At 37.6% G+C, this 16754-nt stretch overlaps 1 protein-coding gene across 1 annotated transcript in view; it reads right to left on the reverse strand.

The window, feature by feature from the left end:
- Positions 1 to 16754, reverse strand: part of LOC140246776 (uncharacterized) — a 66916-nt gene that overhangs the window by 35618 nt on the left and 14544 nt on the right. Inside the window, exons 2-4 of the mRNA XM_072326110.1 lie at positions 11050 to 12698; positions 5879 to 6040; positions 2619 to 2792 (exon numbers count right to left, since the gene is read on the reverse strand). Coding sequence (XP_072182211.1) covers positions 2619 to 2792; positions 5879 to 6040; positions 11050 to 12698 — 1985 coding nt within the window. The remainder of the gene's footprint in view (positions 1 to 2618; positions 2793 to 5878; positions 6041 to 11049; positions 12699 to 16754) is intronic.

Below are 16754 nucleotides of genomic sequence, written 5' to 3' on the forward strand. Positions count from 1 at the left end.
CAATTTCTTAAGTATACCTTGACCATTGACTTCTGGTACATTCGGGTATTAATATGCGCAATATGCTAATTGCTGGTATTTGCATGGACAAATAGTGTTTTGATATTAAAAACCATTTCCTTTTGACTAAAAGGATATGCATACGACTTTGGCAGTTTCTATCACAAAATGCAGTTCTTAGACTGTAAGAAACTCCTTAAAGATAATGTTTTTACTTTACTTTCTTTAGTTCTTTCTTTGTGAATTAGCTGGTAATGATGGTTCGATTATTTAAATTCTTCTCTCATTTTGTTTCAAAGAGTGTTTCTTACGGGTTGTATCTATCTAGGATGAGAGTTAAGGGGGTTTTCATTGTTTACAAATCAATTTGCATAACTCGCATAATTATGCAAATTGTATATGCAGATTTATTAACATAGGTTTGAAATCAGTTTTTGCAGGAAGTGTTTCCACATACTCTAGAGAATATTTCTACCAAATTAGGTATTTCTGCTGGATGCAAATATATTTTTAAATAATTTTTATATGTAGTTTGGCATAGATAGATTGTCTCTTTAGATGAAATAAATCCAGTTGTAACGAGGAACATGTGTGCCAAATAGGACATTTGTACTATAAAATGCAGCGATAGCCCCTTTTTTCGCCCTTAGCAAGCCCACTAGATCGATATTGTTACATACAGCAACTTGGCGTACAAAATGATCTCATTCCCCGAGCCCTGGTGTGCCATGACCTATAAAAGACATTATGTCTGTACGAATTGGTAAACACTTACATTGGGATTGTTCGTTTGTGTGATTTGCACATGAAGAGTTTGTTTTCAAAATCCGATAAGTCCATATTTGCCAAATTGAGATATTTGCGATTAAAGGTCAAGAAAAATAAAGAGAATAATAAGAAAATGTTTCCTTCTTTGGACCATAACTTCAAAAATGTACCTTTATATGTAGTACCCAATTATCATTTAAAAGGTAAATTGTGTACTTCATGACAGAGACCGTACTTCAAAATCTTCAAAAAATGGACGTATCGGCTTTTGCGAACAAACTCTTCAAATACATGTATATATAAGGTTGTTGTTTTTTTTTAGAGAAGTCAATAAGTTACATACAATCAATGACGCGCATTTAATATCGGTATAGATTTCTGATATCTGATATAGTCAGTAAAGACTCTCTGCAGAAATAGTACTTATCGACTCATGCTGAAGTCAATCGTAAGCCACAAGAAATTATTCATCAGTTATATACTTAAAATTATGTTAGCATACGTCTCAATCAGGAGTTAAAAAGACAAAATCACACCTTCATCGATCCCCTGTTACATTGTATGACTAAAGTCATATCTTTATACGAGGAACGTGGACAATCAACCTTCCGTGCCAATTGTTTAAAATATATGATAGCAATACTACAAACTTGACAAAGAATTGTTTTATTCGTATCTTCCATTTCATATCACATATTTTTTCCCTTGATGCACAGTACATTCATTCCTTCGACATGTTACTGACTCTAGCTATGGGTAGTTGTAATGTTCTCTCTGACTTCTGAACAAAATAAGAAAAGAGCTTTTTAATTCTGCCACACATAATAATGAAAATTATATTGATTCATGTTCATATTTTATCTATGTGTTAGTCCGACATATCAGAATTCTGTTATCTTTTCATCCAGTGACGGTGGCACCGAAATTTTAGCATTTCACAAATCTTGAGCAGACTGCTCCATTTTCTCTCTTTTATTTTTTTTTTCGTTTCTTAAATTTTGTCAGTAAAAATGTGACCGTGCACCTCAAAACGAACATAAAGTCGCACACACTGATTTTGCGTGAGGACTGAAAATAAGTGAAGTGGGTCAACCTAGCCGAACTTGACTTTTTCATATTTTCTGAAAGAGAGGGTCTTCTTGTACATTATGCTAAAATTCGGTATCATAAAACGGGCAGGAAAGTGTGTTTTTAGCAGTTTATCTCGAACATTTTTGGTAGAATAGTGTGATTAGGTGTGTCTTTAGAATCCCTTTTTCATTTCTGAAAAACCATGTCAACACTCTTCACTTTGAACTCTAATAACTTTTGAACGGATAGTGCTACTGGTTTGAAAGTTGGTATTAATTATGGACAGAATGTGTTAATGATTCATCTTTAATTTCAGTTTAATCTGATAATCTCTTCATTGTTGTTACTCTGGTGGTTTACTTCATGTTTTTTGTCCCATTCATCGCACAGCCAGCACGGTTTGGTAAAGATTAAGCACTAGAATAGACACTGTACTTCAGAGCCTCTTTTCTAAGTTCACACTTTTCCTGAGTTTGTGCTTTCTTTCCAATATTTAGATAGGTTAGGAGAGTCCATTTGATTTGAGTTATACATCATTTTAAAGCTTAAAGTTTGCTCTTTCAGAATATGGTCTCAACTAAAAATTCATGTCTGGCGACTTTTTGTTTGTTTTGAGGTGCAGGGTCACAAATAATAGTATACTTAGTTCAAAGATGTCGGCATGCCAAGTAACTAAGTAGACACATACACCCCCAACACACACACACATTAACACAGCTTGAGACGCACTTTCATATTAGCTTCCAAATGTAAACCATACATTGTGCAAGGTGACATACCTGACAAGATGATGCTGAGGCGAGGGCTGTGGAGAAGAAATCATTGCCCATGTAGTGACATTCCAAACTGAACTTTGAAAGACTGTGCATGGTGAATATCCAGGGGGCCAAGTCACCCAATATTGAAGGATGAATACCAAAAAAGCTACTCAAAGACACACTCAGATCTTGAATCTGTATAGAAAAAAACAACAAGTAAACACAAAACATATCAAGAAACTATTGCAAGAAATAGCAAACTGATGATTGCACGTAAAGTATTAGAGTAATAGTACTCACGCGCGTTTATGGTAAGATGAAACGTCTACTTAATTTAATAATCTAACTTCATTTCATTTCAATTCTTTTATCTCATTTTCATTTTTAATGAAGAATATCAGTGTAGAAAACACAGCATGAAGAAAGAAAAAATATACACATAATACATGCACTGAAATGTAGCAATCATAAACACAAGTTTAATTGAGGGACGAATACATACACTGTGTACGTAATAAGCAGTGATTACCTGCATACACATTGTTGAAAATGAAAATGTTGGAAATAGAGGGAAAGGTAAATCGCTGAGCTTGTAATATGCATTTCCCTTTCTCTTACTCAGATTTGACATAAATCGAAATCTAATCTCCTTCGTACTCCCAAACTTTTGCAGTACGAGAGAAGTAACACTTTGCGTGGTACGGTGCGTAGGTTGGGTGTCGTTTGTTGTTTGTTTGTTTGTTTGTTTGTTTGTTCAAGGAAACATTGGTGTCTGACTTTGCATTGTAACTATTGTTTGTTCGGTAGTGATGCCTTTCATTTTTATGCAATATGTCATACAAAATGAAACAGTATGTCACAATATTATACAGGCCTATCTGTCAAAAGTCACATACCTCTGTTTGTCACTTTTGACTATGTATGGGTTGAGATTAGAAGACTTCTAAAGATTCCATAATTTACAAATGTATTAGGGTATTCTGTCACCCAAGTGATAATAACTTTCCAAATTTGGTAGAAAATTTGACAATGCATTCTATAGAAGAAGAAAAATGTACAATTTGTGACCGTGCATCAAAAACCAACAAAGAGTCGCACTCACTGATTTTATGTGAGGACTGAAAATAAGTGAAATGGGTCAACCCAACCAACCTTGAGTTTTTCATATTTTCTGAAGGAGCAACTCTTCTTTTACATTAATTTGAAGTCTGGGATCATAAAACCGACAAAAATTGTGATTTAGCAGTTTTCTCGAACACAGTTTGTTAGAATAGTGGGATTAGGTGTGCCTTATAACTTTATAAAAGATGATGCTACTATTTTGAAAGTTGGCATTAATCGAATCTTCTGAAGAACGAAGCTTTGTAACGAACCTTATTTCATAATCGGATTAAAAACCCCCGGAATACCGGATGCTTTGAATGGCGAACCTTCGGATTATATGAGCTTTGCATCACAAATCCAAAATACATTCATTCATGCGTACATTCAATACATAATGGATAAAACCGCAATTGAGGTCAAAGTTGTTAACATTATTGCGCAAAATATTTCATGGAGAAAGACGAGAAAAATAAACGAAAAAAAAATAGAAATAAACGGATTAATATAACAATGCGTTCAAAATCATTAAATCCATATAGTAAGAACTTAGTATACAACTTAGTCCAATCCGGACTTCCAGCACACACACACACACACCACACATGTTCATCACTTTTCACCCTTTTACAGGCACTCTACGACATAATTCACAACACACACCACCACGCTCTAAAGCCCCAGTCACATAATTTATAAACACGGATCCTCATGTATACACGGCGATGATCCGGGGAGTTCCGGAATAATCGTACCCCGGATAGAGCTTAAACGAGCATTGATGACTGTATACCCGGACTCAACACGGCAGCTATGAAAATGGGGCCGGACCAGCACGTCATCTACATGCCATCCACAAGGCGCTTACACGAACCTCCACGGACTATGCCGGTCGCACCCGGAAACTACACGGTCCATGCCTGTGTCTACATGGACCATCAAGGCATCTACACGGACCAACACGGTAGCTACAAGGACCAACAAGGTAGCCACATGTACCATGCCGGCAGACGAGATTCTCGCATAAAATGAAGCTGAATTTACATTTACATCAATCTTCTCCTCTTTCTTGTCACTAAGGCCTACATACTGTGTAGATCCGAATTCATCTCTTAACATGACTAAAGGACGTAATGGTCCGTGTAGTTGCTGTGTGTCTGCCGTGTAGCTGCCTTGAAGATTCAAGACGGTCCTTGATGTGAAAAAACAAAACAAAAAAAACAAAACAAAAAACGTCACGGACCGCCAAGGATACTCGCTGCGCCTACACGTTCGTTCCAGGCAGCCACACGGACCTTCGCGGTAAATACACGGCAACTACACGGACCATTCAGGATTGCTCTGCCAACACGGCACGACCTACCCAGACACACGAACCCATAAGGACCTACACGGATCCGGGGAAAGATCCATGTAGACGGGATAGGCATCCTAAGAGGTTCCTGGAGGTGCGTGTAGGTCCGGGATGCCAACACTGCAGCTTTTGGAGGTAGAGAACATCCGGCATCATCCGTAAACTGGGTGTTTGCAGATCAATCCAGGATGATCCGTGTGACTGCCGTGTAGTTGAAGTGAATGTCCGTGTGGCTTCCTGGAACGATCGTGTAGGCGCCGTTAGTATCCTTGGTAGTCCGTGACATTTTTTTTTTTTTTTTCACATCAGGGACCGTCATGGATATTTAAGAAGGAACACGGACCTACAAGGCAGCCACACATCACGGACCACCACTTAATATAACAAGGTATTACGGGGATGAACACGGATCGACATGGTCCATAGGTGAGGAGAACGATTGATTAAAATCCAAAATTAGCTTTCTTTTTTATTTTCGTCCCCGGCGTGATACGTGTAGCTGGATTGTTGGTCAGTGCAGCTGCCGTGTTGGTCTGTGTAGACGTCCTGATGCTCCGTGCTCTGCCGGCATGGACCGTGTATTTGCCGGATATGTCCTGCATGGCCCGTGAAGTTCTGTATAAGTGCCGTGTGGATACCGTGTAGATGCCGTGCTCGTCCGGCCAAACCCGTGTCGGCAACGTGCCGTGTACCCTCCATCCGGGGCAAAACTATCCAGGAACTCCCTGATCATCTCCGTCACGACCCGAGGATCGTCGTGTAGATCCAAGAGGATCTGTGTTTATGGGACTGAGGCTATATGAAACTATCGTGTAAAAGATCTCACCTGACAGGTCGAAGCCTTTTCTCTGATGATCTTGTAGAAATCTGGGTGGAATTTTGAGTTACGTATTACTGCTTTGCGAAGTACGTGGGTCGAACACATTGCCGCCGCCAATTCACGTGACACAGTACTTCCGCAGTCGGCATGGTCAATAGATAACGATCTCTAATAAAAAAAAAAAAACAACATTGGGCGATATAGGGCCTAGACACTATTAATTAGTAATAGTACACAATGCTTGGAATTAAGATACAGTTGTGGTTGTGCGTGCAGGGGAGGGGGCTAGAGCAAATAAGACATTATACATTCATTGCTATACTCAATATCATATGTGTGATATAGAAATACGTGTTAAAAGGGGCAAGAACGATTTTTTTTTTCCACTACGTGTATTGAGTCAGAAATGAGGGAACTATAAGGCATGACTTCATAAACATATACTGCTACTCTGAATTCCAGTTGCTATTTCTAGAGAATAAACAGCATAACGTCTTGCGCAAGATATTGGAATCAATGCAGGTCCTTCTTCCCTCTCCCCATGTCATACTTAGGCATCATTAACTTTAGATGCTTTGATTTTTTTTTTTCAATTATCGCTCAACCGCGGAGTCTTTCACGTCATTGTTTATATACAACAATATATATATATATATATGAAGAGTTTGTTCCCAAAAACCGATAAGTCCATATTTGCCAAATGGAGATGTTTGCGATTAAAGGTCAAGAAAAACAAAGAGAATAATAAGAAAATGTTTGCTTCTTTGGACCATAACTTCAAAAATGTACCTTTATATGTATTGACCAATATATCATTTAAAAGGTATCATTTTGCACTTTATGACAGAGACCGTACTTCAAAATCTTCAAAAATGGACTTATTGGTTTTTGCGAACAAACTCTTCATATATATATATATATATATATATATATATATATATATAAGATTTTGAAGTACGGTCTCTGTCATAAAGTACAAAATAATACCTTTTGAATGATATATTGACCAGTAAATATAAAGGTACATTTTTGAAGTTATGGTTAAAAGAAGCAAAATTTTTCTTATTATTCTCTATATTTTTCTTGACCTTTAATCGCGAATATCTCCATTTGGCAAATATGGACTTATCGCTTTTTGCGAACAAACTCTTCATATATATGTATTATATACATATATGTGACCCTGCACCTCAAAACAAACAAAAAGTCGCCAGACATGAATTTTTAGTTAAGACCATATTCTGAAATAGCAGACTTTAAGCTTTAAAATGGTGTATAACTCAAATCAAATGGACTCTCCTAACCTATCTAAATATTGGAAAGAAGGCACAAACTCAGGAAAAATGTGAACTGAGAAAAGAGGCTCTGAAGTACAGTGTCTATTCAAGCGCTTAATCTTTACCAAAACGTGCTGGCTGTGCGATGAATGGGACAAAAAACAGAAAGTAAACCACCAGAGTAACAACAATGAAGGGATTATTAGATTAAACTGAAATTAAGCATGCCTTATTAACACAATCTGTCCATAATTAATGCCAACTTTCAAAGCAGTAGCACTATTCTTTCAAAAGTTATTAGAGTTGAAAGTGAAGAGTGTGGCAAGGTTTTTCAGAAATGAAAAAGGGATTCTAAAGACACACCTAATCACACTATTCTACCAAAAGTGTTCGAGATAAACTGTAAAAAAAAAACAAACACTTTCCTGCCCGTTTTATGATACCAAATTTTAGCATAATGTAAAAGAAGACCCGCTCTTTCAGAAAATATGAAAAAGTCAAGTTCGGCTAGGGTGACCCATTTCACTTATTTTCAGTCCTCACACAAAATCAGTGTGTGCGACTTTATGTTCGTTTTGAGGTGCACGGTCACATATGATATATATATATATATATTAAGTACATTGATCGACATCATGCTATTTCACATGAAGAGCTGACCTTTAAAAGGGCCCGAATATTTTCGTCTTCGTTTTCATTTGTTAGCTTGTTCTTTATTTTTTACATTAAAAACAAAAAATCATGTAGTTGAGTAGTCCATGCACCAACAGATGTGGGTTATCTTCTTTCATCGTTATGAATTCTATGTTCTCTTTCAAAAGGGCCTAAATTATCATTTTTATCCTGTATCCTGATTTGCTGATACAAATCCCCCAATAGATGTTCAGACCAATCAGAAATTAACACAATAATGACCAGCAGAGTCGAGTACTCTAAGTGAGGATAGGTAATGAAATTACAGTGCAATTGCGTTATGAAAACCACGGTCGGTCGGAGGTTGTAATTTTCGTTTTGATAAAACTAATTTTCAGGTCCCAAATTCATCATCTATTAGCACATACACAATACTGCAATCCTTTGGCAAAAAGAAGCAAGTGACATCAAGTACAAATGCTACAAATGAAGAAAACATGTTTTTGGGTAGGCCTTTTAACATGGAAATTTGTGATGAGAAATGATGTCGGTATTCGTGCAAGTCATATGGTGATGCATTTAAATTCGAAGAATTTTGATATTCCCATAGAAACGCATTATTATGTCACTTGCTTCCTTTTGTCGAAGTATTTTAGATTGTGAGCAAACATGAATAATTTGGCAAAGGAAGCAAGTGACAATCATCTATCATGAGATAGTAACTTGCCTCCTTTGGCCAAAGTATTTCATATTTTTAGCAAACACGAAAAATCTGTCAAAAGGAACAAGTGACAATCATATCATGAGAATGTTACTTGCTTCCTTTTGCCAAAGTATTATAAATGTGTAGCAAACATTTAAAAAAATGGCAAAAAGAAGCAAAAGACATTTCATAAGGATGTTACTTGCTCCTCTTTGCCAAAGTATTTTAGATTGTGTATAGATATAAATTATTTGGCAAAGGGAAGCAAGTGACATTCATATCATGAGGTTGTAACTTGCCTCCTTTTGCCATTTTTTTTCATGCAATTTTGTGCACTTGCTTCCTTTTGCCACCAAATATCTCAGAAATGGGCCAAAATTGTAACTTTTGGATTTTTGAAATAAATAAAGCATGCCTCAAATATGCCAAATTAATTGAAAAGTCAATATCCATTAAAACGTCACTTGCTTCCTTTTGCCAAAGTAGGGCAGTATACTTTTCGGCAATAACGAAAGAAACCACCGGGCCGGAGGTCATCGTTTGAAAGTGAGTGTGCTGAATGAAAAAAAAAAAAAAAAAAAAAAAAAAAAACAATGTCAAAGATGATGATGATGGTAGCTGAGAACAATGGTTTAGTGATGGTCGACAAAAAAAAAAAAATGCGAACCATTTTAAGAAGCATGCACTTGTTCAATGCCTAGTCCTTGGTAGAGATTGTTATAATGTATATAGGGAGAGTTGGCTTTTCCTGCGTGGCTTATGCTCAATTGCAAAGGCAGAATCAGCGTCTTGAATCGCTCAATCGTAACGCTGATTTAAAGCGCCGTTCAATGGAGCACTGTTTCTGAACACTTTCTTCGAGCTTGGAAAGAGCGTCTACGATTGCATCGTTACCCTCGTTGACCTCAGCAGAGGCAGGACTGGTCAAAGTGGTACACGCGCTTTTTTCGGAAGTTCTGGCCTGACTGTGTACATTGCTGACGCTCCGTAGCATGTCCAATCTCATTTCAATCATTTTACTAATAGACACGTGTGGACTGTAGACAATGATAGGAACTACGGTTACAAAAGTATTTATTTCATCGAGATATTCTTGACAAAATCGGACCGTACTGTAGTGAGCTCTTCATGCATTAACGTGTCTGTGTACGTACAGTAAAGTAATGAAACAACAGGGAGCTCGAGGGATTAACATCTGCCAGCGTTGCCGGCGGAACCGAGAGGGGAGGGGGGGGGGGGCAGCCTGGGCTCACCCCCCCCCCCATTTTGTGCACATACAAAGGAATACATAAGGTGTCATCAATTAGGGCTTCCACTTTTTTTTAACCCGAAAGTACGTAAGTGGCACTATAAACAAAATAGATGGAGATCTTGAAGTGTAAGCGCGGTAATGCCATGTTTTTGGGTTGAAGTCATTTTTTTTTTGCTTGTCAGCTAAAGAAGCACTGAAATGCCTTCCCCCACCCCCTACACACACACACACACACACACACACACACACACACACATTTGAAAACGCTCCGCCGGCCCTGGATTGTACATTGCGCAGCACAGTAATCGAACGGTCGGCTCTCCTGGGGCGCGCATTTTCAGGTGAACTGGAAAGGCGATGAAGATTATACTATTTAAACGCGTACACATGATATTCATGTAATTTGCGTTTATCCTTCCCCATGAAACGTGATTAGTGGTGGTCAGAAACACCAATCGTAAACGTGCATATTGGTGCGTTTTTAAATGACGTTTCGAAACGTTGTGATATCAAATTGAGTACTTCCCCTTTTCGGATCAAGTATTGAGGGACATGGTTACGTACAAGGTAATGACAATAAGAGACCGCTGCTCAAATTTGAACTGATTTTGAGTCGTTCCTATACTAGACTCGTGAAAAGTTTGAGCAGATCGACTGTACCTGTATACAGGCAGTTTTCTAGTTTATGATAAACCTCGTGAGAACGGGTATAGGAACTTTGGATTACCTTTTTAAATACAATGTATCACAGGAAATGTAAGAAATATTTTGTTTTGTTTTTCTTTTTTCAGTTTTCCTGTTGGTTACACAATAATGATGACATTGAGTACACTACAAGGAATTATATACGTGAATATAAAAACGACCCAAGTCCAATACAGAAAACTTAGAAAGAAATAGAAATCATGAAATGATTTCCTAATGTTTTTAGTTGTTTTTTTTTCAGTTATGGAATGTTGTTTGATACCAAAGTTTAGATGTAAAACCGTCACTTAACTGATTATCTATCTTTCGACGACTTCGTAAAGGGTCTCCAAACACGATAGCCAAATTTGGACTTGGGTCATTTTTACAGTTAGGTATTCAATTTTAAAATGGAATTTAGGTTAAGGGTTAACAAAAAAAAAAAATGGGGGCAACTTTCAAGAAAACTCCTCTTTTGCTTGCGTGATGACGCTCCATAAATAATCTTAATAAGGTATGTTAAACATTTCAGCCAAAGAGGAGTAGCAGCCTACAAACAGAATATAAGAAAAATTAGCATTTAACATAGTCTATCTAAGATGTTTCAGATGGAAGATGTGTCACTCACCACTTGGTTATAATGAACCAAAAGCATAACCCCAGCCTTTGTATGTTCTGATGTTTCCCATGATAGTTCGAAGTGTTTAAATCGTTCTCCCACTGCTCTGGCGGCCACCTCAGTGTGACATTCAAACACAACATCAGCGCAAAAAGCCGATCTATAATAATGACCCTCTCCATAACATGTAGGAGGTCCGGGGAAATCAGGATCATCTTCATCCAAAACAGTAGAAAGCGCATCAGAGTCATCAAACCGATTTAGAACGCCGTCAATGATATCGAGACTTAGTTCTTCCTTTAGAGCTGAGGCAAAAAAGAGCAGGTAGCGCAATTCCGAACATCTGTAGATAAGTTTTGGTCTTATCAGGTCGTACCTGACCCGATCATTGGCGTATATATTTGCAATATATAACCCCGCGACGTATTCTTGGAACAATTTGTGAGGAAAAGAGACCGTTGTCATAACCAGGGATGTAACGCAGCCGCTGAAATCGCGCCGACGGTCCCTTGGTATGATATCTTTTTCCATTGTCAAAACCCCGACTTTACAGCATTTTCCCATGGCTTCATGACACTCTCTAAAGTATTCTTCAGGAAATGAAAGCTTTCTGTCAAGCAAACCGTTCAGCGCTATCTCACCTATGTCTTGAATCGCATTACCAGCCTCCTTCAACTGATCAGCGGTCTCTTGAACATATAAACGCTCACATGCTTTTGATGCGTAGTGGTCTTTTAGAAAAGCGAACATTTCTTGAAAAATTCCAGAGAAAGTTTGAATTTTAGTCATTTCTTTTCGCTTCTCTTCACTAAATTCTTTCCACATGAGACAAAGCATTGCACAGTAAATTGGAAATGGGGCCATATTCGACTGGATAATATCATTTTCGTGCATGAAACTGACCAAGCTTTCTGCAAAATCGTCCTCCTTCTGGCTAACCTCAAAAAACCTCCTGATGTATGTTGTTACATTCTTCTCGTTGAATCCTTCGACGGCAATAAACATGTAAGCATTGGGAAGATGTTTTGACATTGCGAATTCGTATCTCCTGTATGGCCTTGTGGTCACTATTACCTTGCATGACTTGTATTGCTCTACGTTGAGAATGCGAATGACCTCACTGCTGTTCTTATCTTTAAGTTCCCCGTCAAACTCGTCGAAACCATCAAATACAAGGAGACATTTATCTTGGTGTTTGGAGATGTAATTATCTATCTGCTTTGTTGTTGCCTCATTTGAATCATTGAGATATTTCTTTACAATGCCACCGATACTTATATCGTTCTTCACATCTCGAAGAGGAACTACGATCACCATGTCCAGATCATTAAGAATTCTTCCTTGACTCCAGTCCCAGGCGATCTTGGAGCAAAGTGTTGTTTTACCGACACCTCCCTCACCCTGGATCAGGAGGCGCTTTGAAAGATGACCTGTTTCGTCATTGGTCAAGAGATCCTCGTACTTTATAGGCTTTTGGCGTTTTCCACATTGGTCGATTAGAATCAAATTTGTGTATATATCATCAAAGTCAACATGATTCAGTAAGTCGAATGGGTCTACTATGATCGTGCTCCTTGAATTACGGTAATGCTCCTTCAGCTCTTCTTTGCATTGCTGTACTTGTCCCTTTGTAAGGAACTGGGGTGAAGGTGCTGATCCTTTCAGGAGGAAAAGAAGCAAAACAGATAAAGAGTAATCATAATCAGAATCATACTCACAATTTACATGACACACATGTTTACATAAATTATATATATACATATATGTGACCCGCTACAACAAAAGGGTCCTAAAGTCGCGCACGGTCGAAGCCGTGAAAATCGAGTTTGAAGTCAGAGCATCAAAATTGTTCAAAACTTACGATTTTCTAATTTTGACATATTATTGTAGTCTGACATATCTTCTATCATCTGTCGAAATTTTGAAGCAAAATGGTGAAAGGAAAGACCAAAAGATAGCGTTTTTCTGGGCCATGTTTTTTGACGTTTCAACGAAGCAGAAACTGATTCCAAAATTTGGATTGAGCGCCACAGATAGGCTCCGCCCCTAACAACGACCACAGTGGTCTCATTGGTCAGTTTGCTGCTTGCCGCTAACCGAAGCGTGAAGCTCACACACTGCCCAGTCGACTGGTGCGTGCAGGCGGGGTGCGCTATGCCCAGCCGCTTCTCCTGGCATCCTGGTCACTGATTGGTCGGTGAGGAGACCGCCGACGCAGTGCTTGAATGAGCATTTCGGGAGTTGCTAGGGCTTGCCTTCTATTGTCCGGAGGTGAAAACTGACTTGCGTGTCCCTTGATCGCGATTGCGTCACAAGGAAAACTTGTAGGGTGCTTTTCTCGAAACACTGATTTCCCAGACGTCTAAACATCCTCTCTTTCAAACATCGATATCTCCCAGTCGATTATTTTTTTATAAGATGTGTTATATATCAAATTAAAGCAGAAAGATTAGGAAATTATGCCATGCAATTCTCAAATAATTGACCTCGCCCGACTTTAGGATCATTTTGTTGTAGCGGGTCACATATATATATATATATATATATATATGGGTGAGAATTTTGAACGATGTACAATTGCCAATTTTCGCACCGTATGACATTCTTTCCCTTAGAACACGCCAGGATGACCTAAGAAACCAGATTTTTTCATGTCATCTCAAAGATTGGTAAATTTCCTTTCAGGAAATATACGGTTTGGTTGACTTTTGCCTGATATTTTTCCTTTTTGAAAGGACTTAAAGTGTAAAAATACGGTAAAAACGCTATTTTCACAATATTTTTTGTTTTTCAAACTAATGATGTGCATTTTTAAGCGTACGTGGCATTTAATATCTGACCATGTTCTGGATCTGACATATCATGGGTATGAACCACAAAATTATAAGAACTTTATGAGCACGTATAAAATCACAGAGAACAATTGAAATATCAAAGTCCTAAACAGACGAACGTCCGTGATGCTTTTATTTCTGTCGCAGCTGCAAATTCTACTTTGTTGTCCCAACCAGTAAATACTGTAATGTATACGAAAATTTGGTGTTCCACCTAATGAACATATCCTGCAAAAATTGTACGTTTGCTGGCTGTACTTTGGACGTAATATTCTTTTATGGAAAATTATACTCAGTTTTCGTCACGGACGTGCTTCCGCTATTTTCTAATAAAGATCGTATCCCATTAAACGTTATTGGCGATATTGTTCTGATTTGTAATCAACTAAGATCTAGCCACACGATAATATGTTTGTTTTGAGTTTCTGTCCATCCTTTGTCAAATAGGAACCGAAATTACATTTTTAGACGAACCTCCGAGAAAAAAAGAACGTCCGTGATGATCAAAACGTTTTCGAGTGGGACACCATCTTGTTTTGATGACGAAGGTGCATCTTACCTTTGGCATTCTAGCCAAGGAGCTGCATGTTATTTTTGGAGCGGACTGAGGCTTGTCCGCAGTTTTTGGACCATGCAATTCACCGAAAACCAAGCAAATAATTAATATTTTCTCTGAAAATTCACCTCCTCATCCCCCTCTGAGCAATACATATGTTGTAAGGATGTCAAATTTCTTATAATTTGCATTGACAATACCTTTTCACATTTTTGAAAGAGTTAGGAAGGCTAGGTACTCTCTGCCGATTAGTTATCCGTCCTGGAACATGACCCTATCAGTAGAACGAACGTCCGTGACAATTCCAGCGAACGTCCGTAACGTATATGCAATCCCTCCGATATGGATAACTTGTCCCGAAAGTGTCCTGTATTCTTTAAAACTTTTAGGTCCAATAGCCACAAATAAAGTTTTACAAAGTTAACAATGAGTTTAGAGCAGTAGTTTCAGAATTTTTAAGGCGTTATGTGATCATGATGAACAAACAGTTGAAAATTTACTCACAATTTTACGCTTGTTGTCCCTCTAATTATACAAAAACAGCTAAACACTGAAAACAAAGTTATAGGAAAATGGAATTTTGCGTAATCTGTAATTTCTGTGCATTTAAATGTCTTTCTAATGAGGATCTGGAGACAATTTGTACTGTTCCAGGTTCTGAAAGTTTCGCTCACGGACGTTCTGTCCGAGAAAGGAAATTTCTGATAATTACAAATATATCACTGCACATAAAGTTAATGTTAGTTGACAATATTACCAAATCACCGAGCCTCTCATACCCAAAAGTGAATAATGTTCAGCACTCAATTTACTTGTAATAACAAAAGGAAAACGTTTTGGTCGCGGATGTTCGTTGGTAGAATAAATCAATGGATTACATAGTAGGAGAAAGAGGATCAGTGCCACTTTTAAGTGACAGGTGCTCCAAGTGTTTATCTTTTGAGTATGGTAGCTGCCGTCTCAAACAGAACACATCCAGTTTTGGTCTCCATAACGGACGTTCGCTGTAATTGTCATGATATTAAATGCCTTTAATAATTCATTCTTATTTTTCTCTTCATGACGATTTTTCTCTCATTCCCTCTATAGCCTGGACATGCTGCGACCAAACAAAAAACAGAAACAAAACAAAACAAACAAACACAAATCCGAAAAGTGCTATATAATCACATGCAGGATAATGACGGAAGAAGTCTGTAATGGGCATGTGTTGAATAAAAAAATGGAAAAGTTTCAAAAGGACGTGGAAGCAGTTGAATGAAAATGACTGAGAAACAGAGAAGGGATCGAGCTCCAACACACAGAGAAAAGAATTGCCAGTGCACTCCCGTTGTACCAAATTCCTCTGGAGAAGTTTTTTTTTGTTTGTTTATGTTTTTTATTCATCGAAATGCCGTCACAAGCGAACAAAAATAATGCAGTATACAATTATGGTCTGATGAAAACAAACAAATCCTCCGCTTATCATCACATGGTGTTGTTTTATACTCATCAATGAAAAGCAATGTTCATTTTCAATTCTTTCAAAGATTTTTTTTTTTCATTTTACATTTAAGAGACAGAGAGATCGTCAATTTGTTTGTGCTTACTTTGAAAACACATGTTAAAAAAAATAATGATTAAGAATAGGTTTAAGGTTGCACTTTGATATATTCGCTCTTCCTAAGATTCGTTACTCCGATGTCCAAAGGTTTGTTATTCCGAAAATGAAAAAAAAAAAGTTTGTAGTTAATTAAGGAGGTTTGTTATTAAAAATTTCCTTATTCCGAAAGTTTGTTAGTCCGAAAAATAAATGTTAAGGATCATCATTTTTAGGTCCGTTCTTCTAAAAGTGGAAAGGGCCTGATATTCGTTTAGGTGAAAACGGTTATTATGAGGTTTTGAAATTTGGAGGATTTTAGTTGTTAACTTGTTTCTCCACGTTTGGATAAGCGAACATGATTTTTCATGTTCCAATTGATAAACCTTTCGATTAACCTTCGGAGATTCCTATCATTTACCGAATAAAAAAGCTTCATAATTATAGGAACTCTATCAATTTTCGTATTGACAAACTGTATGAATAACGAGCATCCGAAATGACGCGCCACAAAATGTTTGTTATAACAAACCATAATTAGATTATTGTATAATATCGAAGTCACAAACATCCATCCAAGTTATATGGACTTATTTTGTCTAGTTATGACGAAACTTCGCAGTATCGAACCTTTTATCATTTCTGACTAAAATAATAATGCAAATTCTCCTCGGTAACAGTGTGTAACACAAGGAGCAAACATAGAGGGATTTATTCCCAACGTATTCGTTTGCCCTCCTCAGCT

The sequence above is a fragment of the Diadema setosum genome, chromosome 3 (genome assembly GCF_964275005.1).
Source record: "Diadema setosum chromosome 3, eeDiaSeto1, whole genome shotgun sequence".
Lineage (NCBI taxonomy): Eukaryota > Metazoa > Echinodermata > Echinoidea > Diadematoida > Diadematidae > Diadema > Diadema setosum.